This window comes from Peromyscus californicus, unplaced genomic scaffold (assembly GCF_007827085.1).
Source record: "Peromyscus californicus insignis strain IS unplaced genomic scaffold, ASM782708v3 Scaffold_18__1_contigs__length_77618521, whole genome shotgun sequence".
In the NCBI taxonomy this organism is placed as follows: Eukaryota; Metazoa; Chordata; class Mammalia; order Rodentia; family Cricetidae; genus Peromyscus; species Peromyscus californicus.
This window is the reverse complement of record NW_026294480.1, coordinates 44,580,949-44,598,058: the sequence shown is the minus strand read 5'-3', so window position 1 is coordinate 44,598,058 and position 17,110 is coordinate 44,580,949. Positions and strand designations below refer to the sequence as shown.

Sequence of the window (17,110 nt, the reverse complement as noted above, 5' to 3'; positions counted from 1 at the left end):
CTCAGGAGGCAAAGGCAAGTGGATTTCTGAGTTTGAGGCCAGCCTAGTCTACAGAGTGAGTTCCAAGATAGCTAGGGCTACACGGAGAAACCCTGTCTCAAAAACAAACAAACAAACCAAACAAAACAAGAACCAAAATTACTTTTTATCCCAGATCCCAGAAATGTAAGCCCTGGTTTAAAAAATGAGAGAGACAGTCAGTCAGTCCTGGGATGATGGTAGCTGGGGAGATGGTCAGTTCTTAATGTAACTCTCAAGCAAGCAAGACAACTGGAGTTCAGATTCCCAGATCCCACATAAATTCTGGATGGGTACGACAACTTGACTGTATTTGTAGCAGGTTGTCTGAGACAGCCAGAGGCAGGAGGGCACCAGAGCAAGCTAGCTAAGGACACTAGGTGTATTGGGCAGTTCTGGGTTTGAATAAGAAACCCTACCTCAAAGAAATGGTAGAATAGCTCTGGAGGAAATTTCCTGATACCAACCTCAGGTCTACACACACACACACACACACACACACACACACACACACACACACACACACACACACACACATGCATGCATGCATGTATATTTATGTATGCATGTGGACACACATATACAAATGCACACACATATACAAATGCACACACATATACCACATGCACACACGCATGAAAGAGGAAAAAAGAACCAGAGTCCTATGTAACATGGAAAGGATGCTTTTGAAAGAGCAAGAAATGATTGTATGTCTATTTTTCCCCTACAGATCAGGAAAAGGAGCCATTTCCCGATGCCAGAACTTCAGCTGTCAATCTCGTACCCCAACTTGACATCAGATGGTTATCCTGTACTATACCTGACTGGATGGTCATCTTCTGACGTAAGTCACATATGCTTTTCAACCAGGTCACTACTGTCATCTTCTTTTTCAAAAGTCACATCTACTTATTTGTTTTGTATGGGGGGGGGTGGCATGTGTGTGCCACAGTGCACAGGGGAGGTCAGAGGACCTTGCAGTAGTTAGTTCTCTCCTTCTGTGATGTGGGTTCTGCAGTTTGATGACTCGGGGGCATTCGGCTTGGCAGCAAGTACCTTTCACCAGAGGCCATGGGATAGAACTCAAGTCACAGGGCTAGCAGTGAGTACTTTTCACCTGCCAAGACATCTCTGCAGCCCACGGTGGCCTTCCTCCCCTGATGTGTAAGCCTCCTGCTTTGTAGGGACCTTGTGATAAGAAAGATTAGTTTAAAAACAAATGGAGAAGCATTTAAAAACTAATAACTCCCAGCAACTACTTAGAATGTGCAAGTTCAATATCTAGGGTTCCTGAAACAAACTGTAGACAATGAGTAATTAAACCCGATAGTTGGTTATTTAATAATGTTGAGGGCCAGTAGTCCAGTGTCAAGGTTCTGATAATGGAGAATCCCTCCGGACTATGGTTTCCCTCCCAGTGTTTGCTGGTAACTCAACGCATTCCTTGGCTCCGTTCCTCCTGTGATTCTGTGTTCATTTCTACCTCAATGTTTTTCTGTACACCCACCATTGGCTTTGGGGCTTTCCTGAAGTACAAGATGTTCTTACCCGCAGAACCTCAATTTAATGACATTTGTGAAGACTCAGTTTGCAAATAAGGTCATGTTTACAGGTTCAGGATGTTAGGACTCAGCAGTGACCTTTCTGGAATCATGGTATAATCCAGTAGATCTTACGTAATTAATTATTGATGGACACATGAAGTTTTAGCTGTACTTTAATGTCTTTGAGGGAGTCAATTCAATAAAGAAGCCTTATTTCTAAACATACATAGCTGTCCACAAAAGAGTAGATGATTGTGCACTTACCCCAGACAACCCCAACCTTGCAGCCCCATTGTGCCTGTAGCGCTGAATAGACTATGTGCTGTTTTATTAATAATAATAATAATAATAATTATGTGGCATTAATTATTAATAATATTATTCTCTGTGTAGTGTCTAAAACACAGTAATTGTTAATTTAGTGTATGCATGAATTGAACATTTAACATTATGCCTTCTTTTCATAAAGTTTTTAAAAACTGAAGCTTTCTCAGAATTAAAACATGGCAACTGTAGTATTTGCCTTTCAATCATTTAAATATTTTGCTAAGGGCAAGGAAAAAAATCTCTGGAATTTCCCTCTAGTTCAACAAAATAAGCATCAAATTGAGCCTATAACAACATGTTAACACTTTCTTTTTCCTCAATAGAATATGTGTGTGTGTGTAGTTTAATATATATATATATATATATATATATATATATATATATATATTATGGGAATATATATATACATACATAATGAAAATTTATCAGTTGTTCTTTGAGAAACAATAAATTAATAACTATGTTACTCATGAAATAATGAACTCTACTAGTATGCTTCCTCCTCTGTGGCAATTACAAGGGTCCTGGAAACAGTGATTGTTATCCGAGTGGGAAGACATCGTGGATGTCTCACAGCCTCTCTACCCTGCACACTCACAAATGGACCTTCAATGTATATCACTGGCAGCCGTTTGCAGATTCTTCATGTTATTGCACCAACTGGCCTTTTCCCTCTGGCTTTGCCACTTTCTAATGAGGAAACATTTTCCTTCCTTAGAATGTGAACTGCAAACCCCGGAGCCTTGAGGATCCTTTCGGTATCAATTCTGGGAAGAAAATGACAATATCCAAGTCTGAGGATCTCAAAAGAGGCACAATCCAGGTACACTAAATTCTATTTTTACGTGATGTTTTCCAAGTGCAGAGCATCCAGTATCAACTTAGAAATAAATAACTATCTGAAGAATTTACATATAGAGCCTGTGACCAGATTGCAAGCACCCTAACATGTCTCTGTCAATCCAACAGGATTGCAGTACCTGTAAACTTGCCACCATCACGTGCAATCTCATGCCTTCCGATGTGAGTCAAGTGAACGTTTCACTCATCTTGTGGAAACCAACCTTCATAAAAGTGAGTGGTTGAATTGCTCTAAGCGGTTATCGAATCCAATCAGTAAGTGTTAGTTCACTCTTAGTGTGTTGGTGCAAGTCACAGCATTGCTGTGGGAAGAACCTGAGGCTGGGAGTCTCGGAGAATGTGACCGAGGACCAGCTCTCCCTCACCAGCTGTGTGGGACCATCTTCCCCATCTGTCAATGACAGAGTTATCACCAGTGTTCCCTGCCAGATGCAGGGTTCTGGGGCTCTTTCTTCCTCAATGTTTGCACTACAAGAGAAAACTACTTCTCCGGTACTGAAGTTTAGGCTTATATCCTAATAGTTTGGGACCTCATTAAGGTTCAAAAAATGATGGAGAGACATTCTTTGATACCATTAACAAAGTAGAGGACTTGAATACATTATGGAACAGTGATTTATTTTTGAAATTTCTATGCAATTATATTCTTTATCCCTCACAAAGCCACATTCATGTGAGTGCAGGCTGTTTTAAAACATAGTTTATTGTATTTTGTATTTTTTTGTTTTTCTTTAAAGAAATATTTAGTTGATCATATGAAACTGAGCATTTTAGGTTTGGTCCTATTAATATGATATTTTGCTAAGTCATGGCATTTTAATGTTGTTAATTTCATGCACAATCCTTAATAAGTGCCCTGCATAGTCCTCATTATCAGATTGTAACTATCCCTACGCCTAGATGCATGAGAAGCAAGGGAAGTTTGAAGTTTGTTTTTCTAGAGAAAAATCAGATGAGAAATTATTTTGAAGTTCCTAATTCTCATTCTTTGAGAAGGATCTTAAGGACAGTTTGGTGGGGGGAGGGGGGAACGAAGGAGGAGGAGCCCCCAGTCACCAGTGCATTAATCTCACAGAACGATCTCAGTTTTTTCTATTTTCTTTTTCAAAAGTACACAATGTATTTTGATCACATCTACTCCTCTCCCCCCTTTCCAACTCCTCCCAGAACAACTCCCAACATCATATCTTTCTTCTATAACTTTTTATTTATTTTTTAACCCACCCAATCTAATTAGAGCTGCCCATACGCATGGGTGTGGGTTTATCCACTGGGACACGGGGAACTCACCAGTGGCCACACTCAGTAGCAGCACTAAGTAGATTCAGCAGACTGTGTTTTGTATTTACTCATATGTAACAATAACAATTAAAAAATAAGAGATAATGATTTGAAAGGGAATAGGGGTTTATGGGAGGGACTGGAGGGGAGGGAGAGAGAGGAGAGTGTGCGACTATATTTTTATTTAAAAAATATATTTTTTTAAAAAAAAAAGAAAAGAAAAGTGACTTTCCATCCCCCCAGCAGCTATCAACAGTTCCTCAGCTAGAGGTGGGACCTCGGGAGCATCTTCCTGAATCCATTATCAGGTCTTTAGCTGGCTTGGTCTCGCCTGTCTTGTATGGGTGACTGCAGCTGGTGTGATAATTATGCTGGTCACACATGACCATCTCTCACCTTGATTAGCCCAGTACAGTAGTAACGAGTCCTACCTGCCTTGCAGACACATTTTTCCAGCTTCAATCTCACTATAAGGGGAGAACTTCGGAGTGAAAACACAACGCTGACTTTAAGTAGCAGCAACCGGAAACGAGAGGTAAGTGAGGCTGCATGGCTGGAAATATTTTCTGCCTTTCGCTCCAAACTGTCCATCTGAAGATAATAAGCATCTCACTCCCAACTTGCCGGTGGCGTTTTCTGTTTAGCGCACAGGGGCTGCCGCAGTGACTGATTCAACGCTCTTGTCAGAGACTCTTGGATTTCCTTTTCATTGGCTTCTAACGGGATTTCAGGCTTGTTCTTACTCCTCAGAAGCTAGGAAAACCGTGATGTTTACAACTCACCGACTGTGCTTTACTTTATCGCTTTTAACTATGACAGTGACTGGATGTTTCCACTTTCGCTTTAGTGACAAAGGGGGATGCTTGTGAGCTGCCTCCTTAGGATCTAACATTATATAATGCAGGTGGCCTTAAATCTATTTACAGAATGCCTGTCTATTGTGTATATGTGTATGTGTGTATGTATGTATGTATGTGTATGTTATATGTGTATAAGGTTTTAAAACTCCTTCACATAGTTACTGCGAAATCCCAAACAAAAGTAAGGCCTGTCAAGCTGAGTCCTTGGTAAAAATACAAATATTTTACTCCTGACTTTTTAAATTCAAAGAACTTGTTTTAGACAAAAGCTTGATTTTTCTTGTCTTGTCCTGGGAAGCTTTAGATTTCCCATCTGGGAAGCTGCAAAATTCTATTTTGAAGGGCTCCACTTTTGAGCGATAATAAATTTGACATTATTGGACATTGTGAGTAAATGGAAGGCATTTTCAAATGTAAACCCGACGGGGTTTGTTTTTGTACACAGTCATGAGATTAATTACACCGTTTGGTAGAAAAACTGTAGTCTGTAAGAACTCCGTGTCCTGGGAGTTCTAATGGGTGTTTATCAGTGTTAACAACCTGTTTAATCATTTTCAGCTGGCTATTCAAATATCCAAAGATGGGCTCCCAGGCAGAGTACCACTGTGGGTCATCCTCCTGAGTGCCTTCGCTGGGCTACTGCTGCTGATGCTGCTGATTTTAGCTCTGTGGAAGGTGAGTACCACTGTTACTGTCACCCTTTGTTCCGGCCACCAACAGAAGACTGGCAAAACAAATTATGAGTTATCAATGCTTTGGAATATAATAGTATATAAACATTTATGATAAGCGATAATTTTTAAAAAATGCAATATTTTAGACATTGTGTACGACACATCTCGTTTTTGCAAAGGGAAAAAGTATGCCTCTGTTGGGGATACGTATATCCAAAACTCCTGGGGGGCCTCTTTACAGGTAGGGATTACTGAGGACTGTTTAACAATAAACTAAAATTTTATTAAGGATAATTATTATCTTTAAAAGTAAGAAAAATAGCCAGGTGGTGTGGCACACGCCTTTGATCCCAGCACTTGGGAGGCAGAGGCAGGGGGATCTCTGTGAGTTTGAAGCCAGCCTGGTCTACAGAGCTAGTTCTAGGATAGCCAAGGCTGTTACATAGAGAAACCCTATCTCAAAATACAAAAAAAAAAAAAAAAAAAAAAAAAAAAAAAAAGATTGAATGTCTGTGTTGATGTAGGGCATACAAGGACTATTCATGGTTGAGATGAACCTTGTTTAAGCCATACCACTCTATGTGTCTTAAAGATAAAGCATTTCTTTGGTGTGTAAACAGAAAAACCCACATTTTCTGCAATAATTGTGTGGCTGTATAAGGAACAAGTAATGTAATAGTTAGCTGGCATAATAAAGAATGTAAAGTTCAGAGACCACCATATCAAATCCTTTTGGAACACCAAGTGGCAATCTGTTTTCTCTCAAATTAATCTTGACATTCACTGAGATGGTTTAAGGTGAGAAATGTAAGAACATATCATTTTCAAACAAGCTATGATGATCACTTTTAGGATGAATTTACCAGAAAACAACATTCCATAGAAAAGTTGAATTCAATGTTTTGTTTTTTTCAATTAAATATGGAATCCAAACTGCCTGGCATTAACATGTTCCTATATTTTACCTACTGCTTTCTTAAATAAAATTATGCAAAATGGAAATGTAACTGCATATTCATTTTTCTAACGGACAAATGACAGAATTATTTAATCAAATAGTTTATATAGCAAGTTTCTCTCCGACTGAACTACAGCTGTCACCATACTTTCTGGCTTTTTTGTGACGACAAACTTCCTCTTTGGGGGATTTCCTCCAAGGAGAACATCCACAAGTAGCATTGAATTCCGTAAATAGAATCTATGATCCAGGAAACTCCCGAGACCCAGGTTACATTCAGTATTCTTTCTTCCCCTCAAGTTCCAAGATGTCAGTGCTCGCTGCAATACCTAGCTTTGCCACACTGTGGAGCCCAAGGCCTGGTTTACAGCTTGTGCTGACACTGTGGTTTCCCCACTTGGAAACACCTCTTGGCTCCTCCGCCTTTCCAGCCTCTCCAATACCTCTTCGTTCCTCCCGGCGGCGTTGGGAGCTGCAGTGTGTCACACTGTGTACCCTCTTCTTAAATACTCACCATCCACTCTGGTAAAAACCTCCCTGATTTACTGTCCTGGGGCACATGGGTGCAGGTGAAGGACTGAGTGATAACCAAGTCCGTAGTTGCCACAAAGGAAATGACTGGTGTTCAGGAAAATATAACCTCAAGGCAGTTTCCAAGTTCATTCGTTCTGTTACCACGTTTTCCTCATCTTCTAGCAACTAGATTCTGGCAGAAAGAATCTTCCTTGCTTGGAAAGACGTATTCTTTATCATCTGTCCCTGTGAGCTCTCAAGTGCTCAATCATCACGTGTGAAGCATGTAGTCCCAGGCTGGGGAGAGAGTTTAGTTAGCAAAGTGCTTGTCTTCCAAGCATGAAGACCCGAGTTCCAGCCCAGAACACACATTAAGAAAAAAATCGGGATGGTTAAGCAGTGGTGGCTGGAGAGATGGCTTAGCAAGGGCACGTACTGCTCCTACAGGAGACCAGAGTCCAGTTTCCAGTACCCACGTCAAATGGCTCACATTTACCTGTAACTCCAGATCCAGGGGATCTGACTTCTGGCCTCTGAGGGCACCAGCTCTCACGTGCACATTCCTACACATAGAGACACAGAATTACACATAGTAAAAATAAATCTTTTTTTTTTTAAAGTTGTGCATGTTGGCATCGAGTTGTAATGTGATTATAATCCCAGCACTGGCAGTGGAAACAGGACATCCCCCCCCGGGGGGGGGGCTCTCTGGATATTCAGGCTAGTCTAATAGGCCAATGAAAGATGCTGTCTCCAAAAGCAAAGTCCACAGCTCCTAAGGGACCATGCCCAAGTTGGTCTTCTAGCCTCTGCATTTGCATTCCACCACCACCATCCACACAGGTACCCCACAGTAACATGCTCCTGTTATCCATAGTTAGCCATAGATTCACGTGATATGGATACATTACATTTGCAAATAATTAACTCACTTAAATTAAAAAAAAAAATTAGAGCACACAAACTTTAAAGGCTACTTGCCTAGTACCCTTAGGTATGTTTTTTAAAAAGTTAAGTGTTAGGCTTAAGGAAGATTAAATTATTTAAATGAGATTTAATTTATTCAATACATTTTAAAATAAGGTTAGGTCACTTCCAAAGTCTCATTGTGTGTCAAATGCTTTTGCTTTCTGTATAATACGAAGTAAAAATAAAGGCTGATAACTTTGCTAATGGCTCGATGACAAAGAATGGTGTAATGTGACTTACATTAACCACTATGTGATTTTTTTTTTTTCTTACCATCAGTGACTCTGTTTTCATAGGTAAATGACATGGGGTCTTTCGAGAAACTTCTCCTGGGAAGCTTATGTGCAAAATCATGATCCACTTAGAGTCATCTAGATAGTTCCGACATTTCCCTGGCACCTTACCCATGGCCTTCCACCAAGCTCGCTAGGAACTCTAAGAATTTCAATGTGTGACCGTTGGTTACTTTAGGGAAATGTTTCTGCCACTTGAAAACAATGGTGATGACACAGGAGAAACAGTGTCGTTGAACTGTCGTTCACCTGCCTCACGTTTCCCAGAATGCTGCTTGTTCCACACATGCGTGATTTTTACTAGGCCATAGACTTAACTATCGTGGTGCAAGAGCCAAAGATAAAGCAGCAGTTTGACAGACGCTATCTAATTTACATTCAGTACTAATTGGTCAGCTAAACTATGCATCAGGTATTGGAATAGTTGTATGCCCAGATTTTTCTAATGCACGGTTAAATCTAAATAGATTGCCATCTATTACCTCAATTAAAATAATGGTGTTATCCTTTGTATTTTCTCAACAGATTGGATTCTTCAAAAGGCCACTAAAGACGAAAATGGAGAAATGAAATATTTTACAGGAGGAAAAAGAACTGTAACAATTATTCAATGATCTATCCTCAGGTTTGCCTCAATCATGTGAGAAGAAATTCAGAACTATAACCAAAGACATGGTCACATAACTTTATGTAATCCATCATCCAGCTGGGATTACTCACTTGGAAAGTGACAGATCAAGTATGGTCCAAAAAGGGTACCCAAAGATATGGTTTAGAAAGTGATGAGAAATACTTTTAATAATTACTCATTTTTGTTGAGTAAGTGAAATGACAAAATGTTTTATAGAAGAATCCCCACTATAAGTATGTTTATGTGTTTAAATGCCATGCAGAGTATTTAAGGGATGCACAAAAAGAGCTTTGTGTTCATTGAGACAGTTACTCTCAGCACAATGTAAATTAAGCTTTTCCCCTTGATTATACCTTCAGAGTGACACTCAGTATCTGTAAATGCCAACAAAGGAATGGAGTGGAAAAGATCTCCCAATTCTGATGAGAAAAGCTTTGCCTAGCAGAGTCCATGTAAAATATAGACTGAAAATAGAGTTAAATCACAGGAGTAACACTCATTGACTTCTTGGGTTCAGTTGTTGGAAATAGTGTTTTCCAATGTGATTGGAAAACAGTGCCATTGAGCTTAAATTCTATATAGAATAGACAGTCAAGATAGAGTTGTTATTTAAAACAAGGGCACTGCATCTGTTCATTGAACTTCTACAAAAAGTAAAAGTGCTTAATTTATATTGAGCTCTAAAACACAAAACTCTTTTATAAAGGAAAAAAAAAAACAGTTAAAGCAGTTTGTGTAGCATTCATAAAAAGTCACAATGTGTGTGTGACACCCAGAGGGTTTAATGAAACCTGAGAGCATAGAGAGATAACCGAAAATAACTAAAGTCACCTTGCTGAGCAGTTTTGTTTAAAACTAGGGCTTCCAGATGTTACATTAAAGTAGGAGACTTCTCGACACTTTGGTATAGGGTTCAGTTAAAACCCCAAGATATGAAAGTTTATTTTCAAAATTTTTAATTTTCTAAATACATTTTATGTTACTATTGAAAAAGCTGTCTCCCGAAGTAGTTTTATATTTTACCAAGAACTCACTGCTTTTGAACATGGCATATCAGTATTTAAACAGGAACCAAGAAATGTAGTTTAAAGAATTTATAGCTTGAAAACTTAAACCAGCAGAAAGATACAACTCATTTGTATGTACTTCTGCATTCCTGAAGTTCCTAGGGACCTTGGACTCCGCTGTAATGTAAGCTCCCAGATTGCTCCATTTCTAAGATAAATAACAATGAATGAATGTACAGTATCTTCATGTGTGAACTACTGCTGTAAAATTTGCTGATCCTCCTGCCCCAAAGCCACTTCTCCACCTGATGGACCACCGTCAAGAACGGAACCTGTCAATATCCCAAAAGAGCTGGACTCTGCTCCCCTCAAAACACAGCAAGTCACCAGAGAAATTAAGTGCTATGGGTTTGATTATTTAAAACGTATTTCTGAGGAATTACCTTAGGGCTCAGATTCAGCCTACCTCTTGGCTTTCCAGCTCTACGTGTAAGATCCCTAAGGGATGGACATGATGATGCCATAGTCATCCCTGGCTGGAAGAAAGGTAGACAGGCAACAAGAAGAAAGGTGTGTTCTCCACTCTCACTGTCTCCCACCGGCTTCAGAATCATGCCTTCCTCCTGTTCTTCTTTCCCCGTCAGAACTCAGGTGTTTCTTGCTCAGTCACCATGGTGCCCAACTCCGGCACTCATGCTCAGCAGCCCTACTTCTAACTCCAGGCCTTTGGGAATGAAATTTACCCGATACATTTAGACTCATCTTCGACATCAGGGACTGCCAGGCGCTAGACTTTATACACTGAGCTACAAGTGTGTATCTTTAAACTGAAAATGTTTTTAAACCAAAAGGGCAAGGCAGAAATAAGGACATTTTGAACTTCTAAGGAGAGGAAGAGCAGTTAGGCTGGATAAAAAGGTGCCAAAGCCACTTACCTACCAGTTTGTAACATATGTTATTCCTGGTTAGCAGTAAATATTCAAGGAATCAGACATCTCATTTCTCTACTATCATAACTGAATCTCTGTGTGTGTGTTATTGTTTGTACACACATATACATACCATTTTAACACAGAACAACCATGCTTAATGACAGAGCTTACAAAATTAGGGCCAAAACTAAGCACACAAAAGCAGCAGCACCAGTGATGGGGTCTATTTCCTTTGCTTCTCAGACAGTATTCACTTTCATTAGTATTTAAATTTAGTCATTATTTTGTAAGCTAAAAAAATACAAATGCAGAGGCTTTGCTTTAAAAAATGATCACAGATGCCCAAAATTAGCTTTCTAGAAATATTCTAGAACATATAAATAATAAAGAAATATACTAAATTCTATAACATTATTTTATTTTTTTTTTTTTTGGTTTTTCGAGACAGGGTTTCTCTGTGTAGCTTTGCACCTCTCCTGAAACTCACTTGGTAGCCCAGGCTGGCCTCGAACTCACAGAGATCCGCCTGGCTCTGCCTCCCGAGTGCTGGGATTAAAGGCGTGCGCCACCACCGCCCGGCGACATTATTTTAAAACAATAGGAAAAACTGAGTGATACTTAAGACTATTTATGAACTTATAGATTAAAATAAATCACCAAATATCTTGTAGCTTTGATTTTTTTAAGCACTATTTCTTCCATTTTCCACTGTGAACTGAACTATATATGCATTCTCTGTCCTGCGTTACACACACAATGGAACACAAATAAATTACTCAACATATTGTTCTTCAAGAGGAAAAAATACCCCAATATCTGACTTTTGTGGCTTGATTGCTCTGTCCATAGCCACTTTCAGACACCTAACATAACCCTGTTCAGCTTGCAGAATTCCTACAAATGTGTGTCAGAGCTTACCGACTAGTATGAGATACTGCGGCATATCACTGAAATACACTATGTAGTTTAATTCTACGTAGTAGAAAAACCGATGTATAGAGATGCAGATCAGTGTTCACAGTCTACACACACACCTAAGCACGCACTCCAATCAAGCTTCCAGTTCTGCTGAAAATACTGGTTGTATCAATTCCAGAAGTTAGAATGCTATAGATCATTCATCCTTTAGTTTTGAATTTCTAAGACTAATCATTCTTTAATATGAATAAAACAATACGAACTTGCAGGAGGAAGGACTTGAAAGCAAGAAAATACAAAACATGGCCTGCACTCCACTAAGAACCAGAGCCACTCAGGAGTCACAAAGAAACTGTTCTGCTTTCTCAAGAAGCTCACAGGCCTGAGGGGACATGAGGAAAGGTCTTCTTTGGCAAAAATTGGGATCTGATTTAAACATCAGTGGTGTGATTTGTTAAACTATTTTTCTGTGAGTACTAGGATCACTGGCAACTTTGACCCCAAATATTTTCTGTGTCATATGTATACTTGAATAAAAGCTTATAGGAAGAGAGATTTTTATAAAATTTGATGCTTAGGCAGCCAGAATAATTTTTATCTATATAGATATAATGTGAATATGTTTTTCATAGAAAATCATCTACTTTTCCTTTTATAAACCAAAATCTAAGCTCAGTTGGAAAGCAGAAATCTTTGCATAAGAAATTTGTGATAGAGTGGCATTGTATTACAGTAATGGCTATGGAAAGCTCTGGTTTTACTCTTAGTAAGGCCACAGCTAACACACTGAATGGCAGCCTTTGGCTACCATGGAATGTGCTTTCCATAGCAACATCTTCGTTGAACACACCATCAATTTTTTATTAACTCCTATGCTGTTCTGCATGATGCTGAGCAAACTAGAGAAGACCCAGACTCAGAGCCTGTCTCATGTGCCAGGCCCAGAATCTGCCTCATGTACCAGGTATACTTTATCATTCAAATAAAGTGCCTTCTGGTGAATAAGTTGTCCAAAATCACATTTTATGCACTCTTCATTGGTTCTTAAAACCTCCCAAGCATCCTTCTCCCCATCACTCTTCTTCTCAGATGTTTTTCAGAAAGACTGCCTTAGTAGCCTGTTAATAAGACGTGTACTGCTGTTACTGTGAATGCCAACTTCAGTGAACGGACCATTCATTCAATTTTCCAACCCAGCTTTTTTAATGACACTCCAAAGGGTTGGCATGGTATCATACAGTATAATGTACTTCAGAGATGCAACATCCTTCCTTGAGAGGCTGACGACCATATGGGCCGCTGTTCTCCATGACTCTATGGGGAAAACCAGAGGGATTTAAGCCTTCAGTAACTGTCCCTACGTATTTTTACAATCCCCAGCCTCACCCAAGGGACAGTTCTAAAAACTGAAAGAAGGGCTTTGTCCTCAGGCTGGTGCCGTTTCAAAATTACAATATGCAAATTAATTGCACCAAAGAGATCTTAAATGATGATACAACTTCAAAATGAATAGCCTGGACTCTTGCTTCCAACTGGACAGTGGCCCCCAAGCTCTAGCTACAGAATCCACCTAGAATCCAGAACCCCCCACTGCCCATTAAGTCTGTATTGAAAGGTAAGCCAAAGCACATTGCAAAAGGTCACATGCAAGGCTGGGCGTAACCCAGTGGTTGAGTGCTCAGAGAGTTCATGCAAGGCCCTGGGTTTGAACTCTAGAACCACATAAGGGCAACGGGTACTATCATACCGCCATTTCTCAAATGGAAGTACTGTTGTACACTACTAAAAAAAATACATAAAATTTCTTAAAAGAACTAAAAAAGCAATGGCATTAAACGATGGCCTCTTGTGAACTAATCAGTGCCTTTCATCCTCGCATTAAAAGGTTACCTCAAATTTAGAAATTCAGAGTAAGAGATTTAGCCATCAACCATGAGAAGAATACAGAGTAGCATGGGGAGGCAGCAAGTCCCAGCCCTATGGTCCCTAAAACGTCTGGCCCAGGGGAATGTACAGCTCTGACCTATGGAAATAAATAAATAAATAAATGACAAAGGGCCCAAGCCCCCACTGTTCCCACAGCCCGGGCTCTGCTCCCCACTTCAGAAACACTTCTTGGTGAAATGTTACTATACTGCAGATGTGCAAAGCTGAGTCTCACTTATCACTGTTGGTTTTGAGAGCAGCTCTTTGTTTACGTTGTTGATTGCATACTGCAAAACTTTCCTCTAGGATGTGGTAAGTCGAAGACTTGCTCCAAGACTTCCTTGCTTTTCCTCCTGACACACCCTGTAGGATTGGAGTTGCAGAAGATGGACATCAGGAGCTAGAGTCTGTTTGCAGCCCTGCTCGGCGTGCCAATTAGATTTCTCTTCCTCAACCTGCAGATGCTTTGGTGTGGGGCTTCCTCAGCAAGGTTGTCCCATGCCATATGCCCCTTGTGTGGACTAGGCTAGTATCATGTTATATTTTGTGAACAAAGACTCAGAGACCCCTTATTTATCACATCATGGGAATCATGGCTATAAAGCAGGGGCCAATGACTGAGTGCTGTGGTGACGTTTGGCATTTGTGTGTTTCAAGGTACATACTCAGAAAAAGGAGTGTGGAGTTTTGAGGCTCTTATACAAGAGTTTGAGGCTGAATATCTGATCTCTCATTTGTTTGATTTATGCTTATGAACTGGGGACAAAAATCTTAAAAGAAATCTTCCAAATGACATCAGAAATGGAAACCCACTCTGTTCATGATTAATCCCTATTAGTATTGTTTGTCCCCACACCTGTATTTTAAGAGCTGGGGAGAGATGGAGGGAAAAAGGGAAGTGAATATTGTTTCTGTTTTCTTCCATAGAGTAGCCATAGTGAAGGAAGTCACCACATGTAGATCTGATGTTACGTGACAACTTATACTTTGATAAATACAAAAGAAATGTGGGCAGACGAGGACATGAAACTACCTGTCTTTGATTTCTACCACCCAATCCATGAAAATGGCCAAAGTTTCCTAAGACTCCATGTGTCCCACCCTACAGCACTCACCAACATACTTGTCACTATAAGAGCAAAAGTATAATCTTACTTATAGATTAACCCCGGGCTAAGTTTCTGGGGTTAACACATCTCAGCGTCATGTGAAGACCATTGTCTGAAATGACAGTTTGCAGATTCTTCCTTCCGGAGCCATTCCACACAGGTGACCCTAGTGGTTAGCATTTGAATCTGTGCCACCTGCTGCCCCCACAGGGGAAGCAGCAGGTCCCCGCTGCAGGATTAGGAAACACTGGCCTGTAGGGATGACATGCTGTGTGTTACTACTGTGAAGCTGTAAGATTGTTAATAGGCCATGTGCACTATGTATCTATCTTATTAAAAAGAAGAATATTGCATTTAATAACTACCGCCCTGGAGCATCCATCATACTCCCTGCACACGTTTCTGCATTTCCTAGTTTAAAGCATTAGATTGCTCATTTTCCTAACTTACCTCAAACTGAACTCATCAAAGGGACAATTTAAAGTTATTTGCATAGAATCATTAAAAAAATGATTAGGTGAAAATGCTTTGTTGACATTCAAGAACAAAGAACCTTTTGCATAGAAATTTGTGGAATTTGCTGCAAGGTGACAGTCATTGGCGAGGTATAATTAGAATTAGCTGAGTGTGTGAAAGAGCGTTTTGAATGCTCTGTGTATGGCGTATCCTGTACACTGTTCTGAGGTCAAAGGTTTGATATTTTTGTATAATTCTATCTTATCTTGCGCATCAGCTGTGTAATTTACGTCAAGGTAAATGAGCATCCTGTTTTATGTCTTAAATAAAAATGACTTAAGGAAGAATGTGATTACTGTGATTTTTCAATATGTATTTTCTCCAAAATGAATGGGACTCCTTCCAAAGGATCAACTATTTTTTTAAGCTCCATTGCAGCCTTTACTTTGGTACTCTACAAGGAAGAAACAAAAAGCAAATTAAGTATGTCTGTGGTGTTTCCTGTACAAGATGCAATGCGATTGTCCTGCGAACTTGAGGCAAAAACCACAGAATCTATACAACTGCCTACCTTCTCCTAATGAGATGACCTAATAATAAATCTTTTGTTGTATAATAGGTTAGGCCAACTGAGGAAGTAAAATGAATCTCAGCTTTTCCTACACAATCTAAACACAGATCATTTCTGTGACCTTGAAAAGTGGAGATTTGTCTCCATCAGCAAAGCAAGCAGTTCTGGAGTGGAAACCAACCAGTTGGGCATCTTCTAATTCAATCCAGGACGTTCATGATCTACCTGGAGGGAATGTTATGGATTACCAGCCAGCCAGGCATCTTCTAATTTGATGCAGGACCTCCATGATGTACCTTGAGGGAATGTCATGGATTACCAGCCAGCTGAGCATCTTCTAATTTGATGCAGGACCTCCATGATCTACCTGGAGGGATGTCAGGTCAATTCCCCAAAACGGTCCCTGCATTAGATGCTAGTCACAACCCCAGAGTTTGTAGCCTGAGCTTCCAACCAACCAGCTTTAAGTTAGGATTCCCACAGTCCCCTCCCTGAATTCAAGATGTTCACATAACATGGAGAAGCGTTTATATTCACTGGCTTGTTGTAAACGGTATTAGAAAAGACAGAGATGAAGAAATGCACAGGGCACGGTATGGGAGGAGATGTACACTGCTTCCAAGCCTCTCTGGGTGCCATACCCTCCAGGAGCCTCCATTTGTCTAGCTGTTTGGAAGCTCTCTGGTTTCCCTTTGGGAAATTATAGAGACTTCTCCAAAGAGTATGATTTCTAAAAGGGTAGATTGGGAATGTTACAAGGCCTGTCCAGATTTTTTTTTTTTAGCTTTTTTTAATCTTCATTATGAAGCATAAACTCTCTGGAGAGAGGAAGCATGGAAATGATTCTTACAGACATATTTGAATAGTTTAAGAATACGCATATGTTTTTAACTTTGAATTTTGTTCTCTTTCTCGTGTGTGTGTGTGTGTGTGTGTGTGTGTGTGTGTCTGTCTGTCTGTCTGTCTGTCTCTTTGTGTCTGTGTCTGTGTCTGTGTGTGGCATATTTCTGAGTGTCTGTGTGTGTGGTGTATTTCTGTGTGCCTGCATGTGTGGTGTATTTCTGTGTGCCTGCATGTGTGGGTTTGGTATGTACATTCACACACATACATGTGTGAGAAACCAGACGTCAACATCACATGTCTTCTTCTAACACTCTCCACTATATTTTTGAGTCTGAGTCTTTTCGTGAACCTAGAGCTCACCAATTTGTCAAGACTAGCTGGCCAGGGAGCTCCAAGAATCTTCTTGTCTCTGCTCCACA

General features: G+C 40.0%; 1 protein-coding gene across 1 annotated transcript in view; it reads left to right on the top strand.

Annotated features, from left to right (window-relative positions):
• Positions 1–11,538, top strand: part of Itga1 (integrin subunit alpha 1) — a 146,578-nt gene extending 135,040 nt beyond the window's left edge. The window contains exons 24-29 of the mRNA XM_052743314.1: positions 749–862; positions 2,608–2,712; positions 2,859–2,963; positions 4,474–4,566; positions 5,450–5,566; positions 8,824–11,538. Of these exons, the coding sequence (XP_052599274.1) occupies positions 749–862; positions 2,608–2,712; positions 2,859–2,963; positions 4,474–4,566; positions 5,450–5,566; positions 8,824–8,868 (579 nt within the window). The 3' untranslated portion in view covers positions 8,869–11,538. The remainder of the gene's footprint in view (positions 1–748; positions 863–2,607; positions 2,713–2,858; positions 2,964–4,473; positions 4,567–5,449; positions 5,567–8,823) is intronic.
• The last annotated feature ends 5,572 nt before the right edge of the window (positions 11,539–17,110 follow it).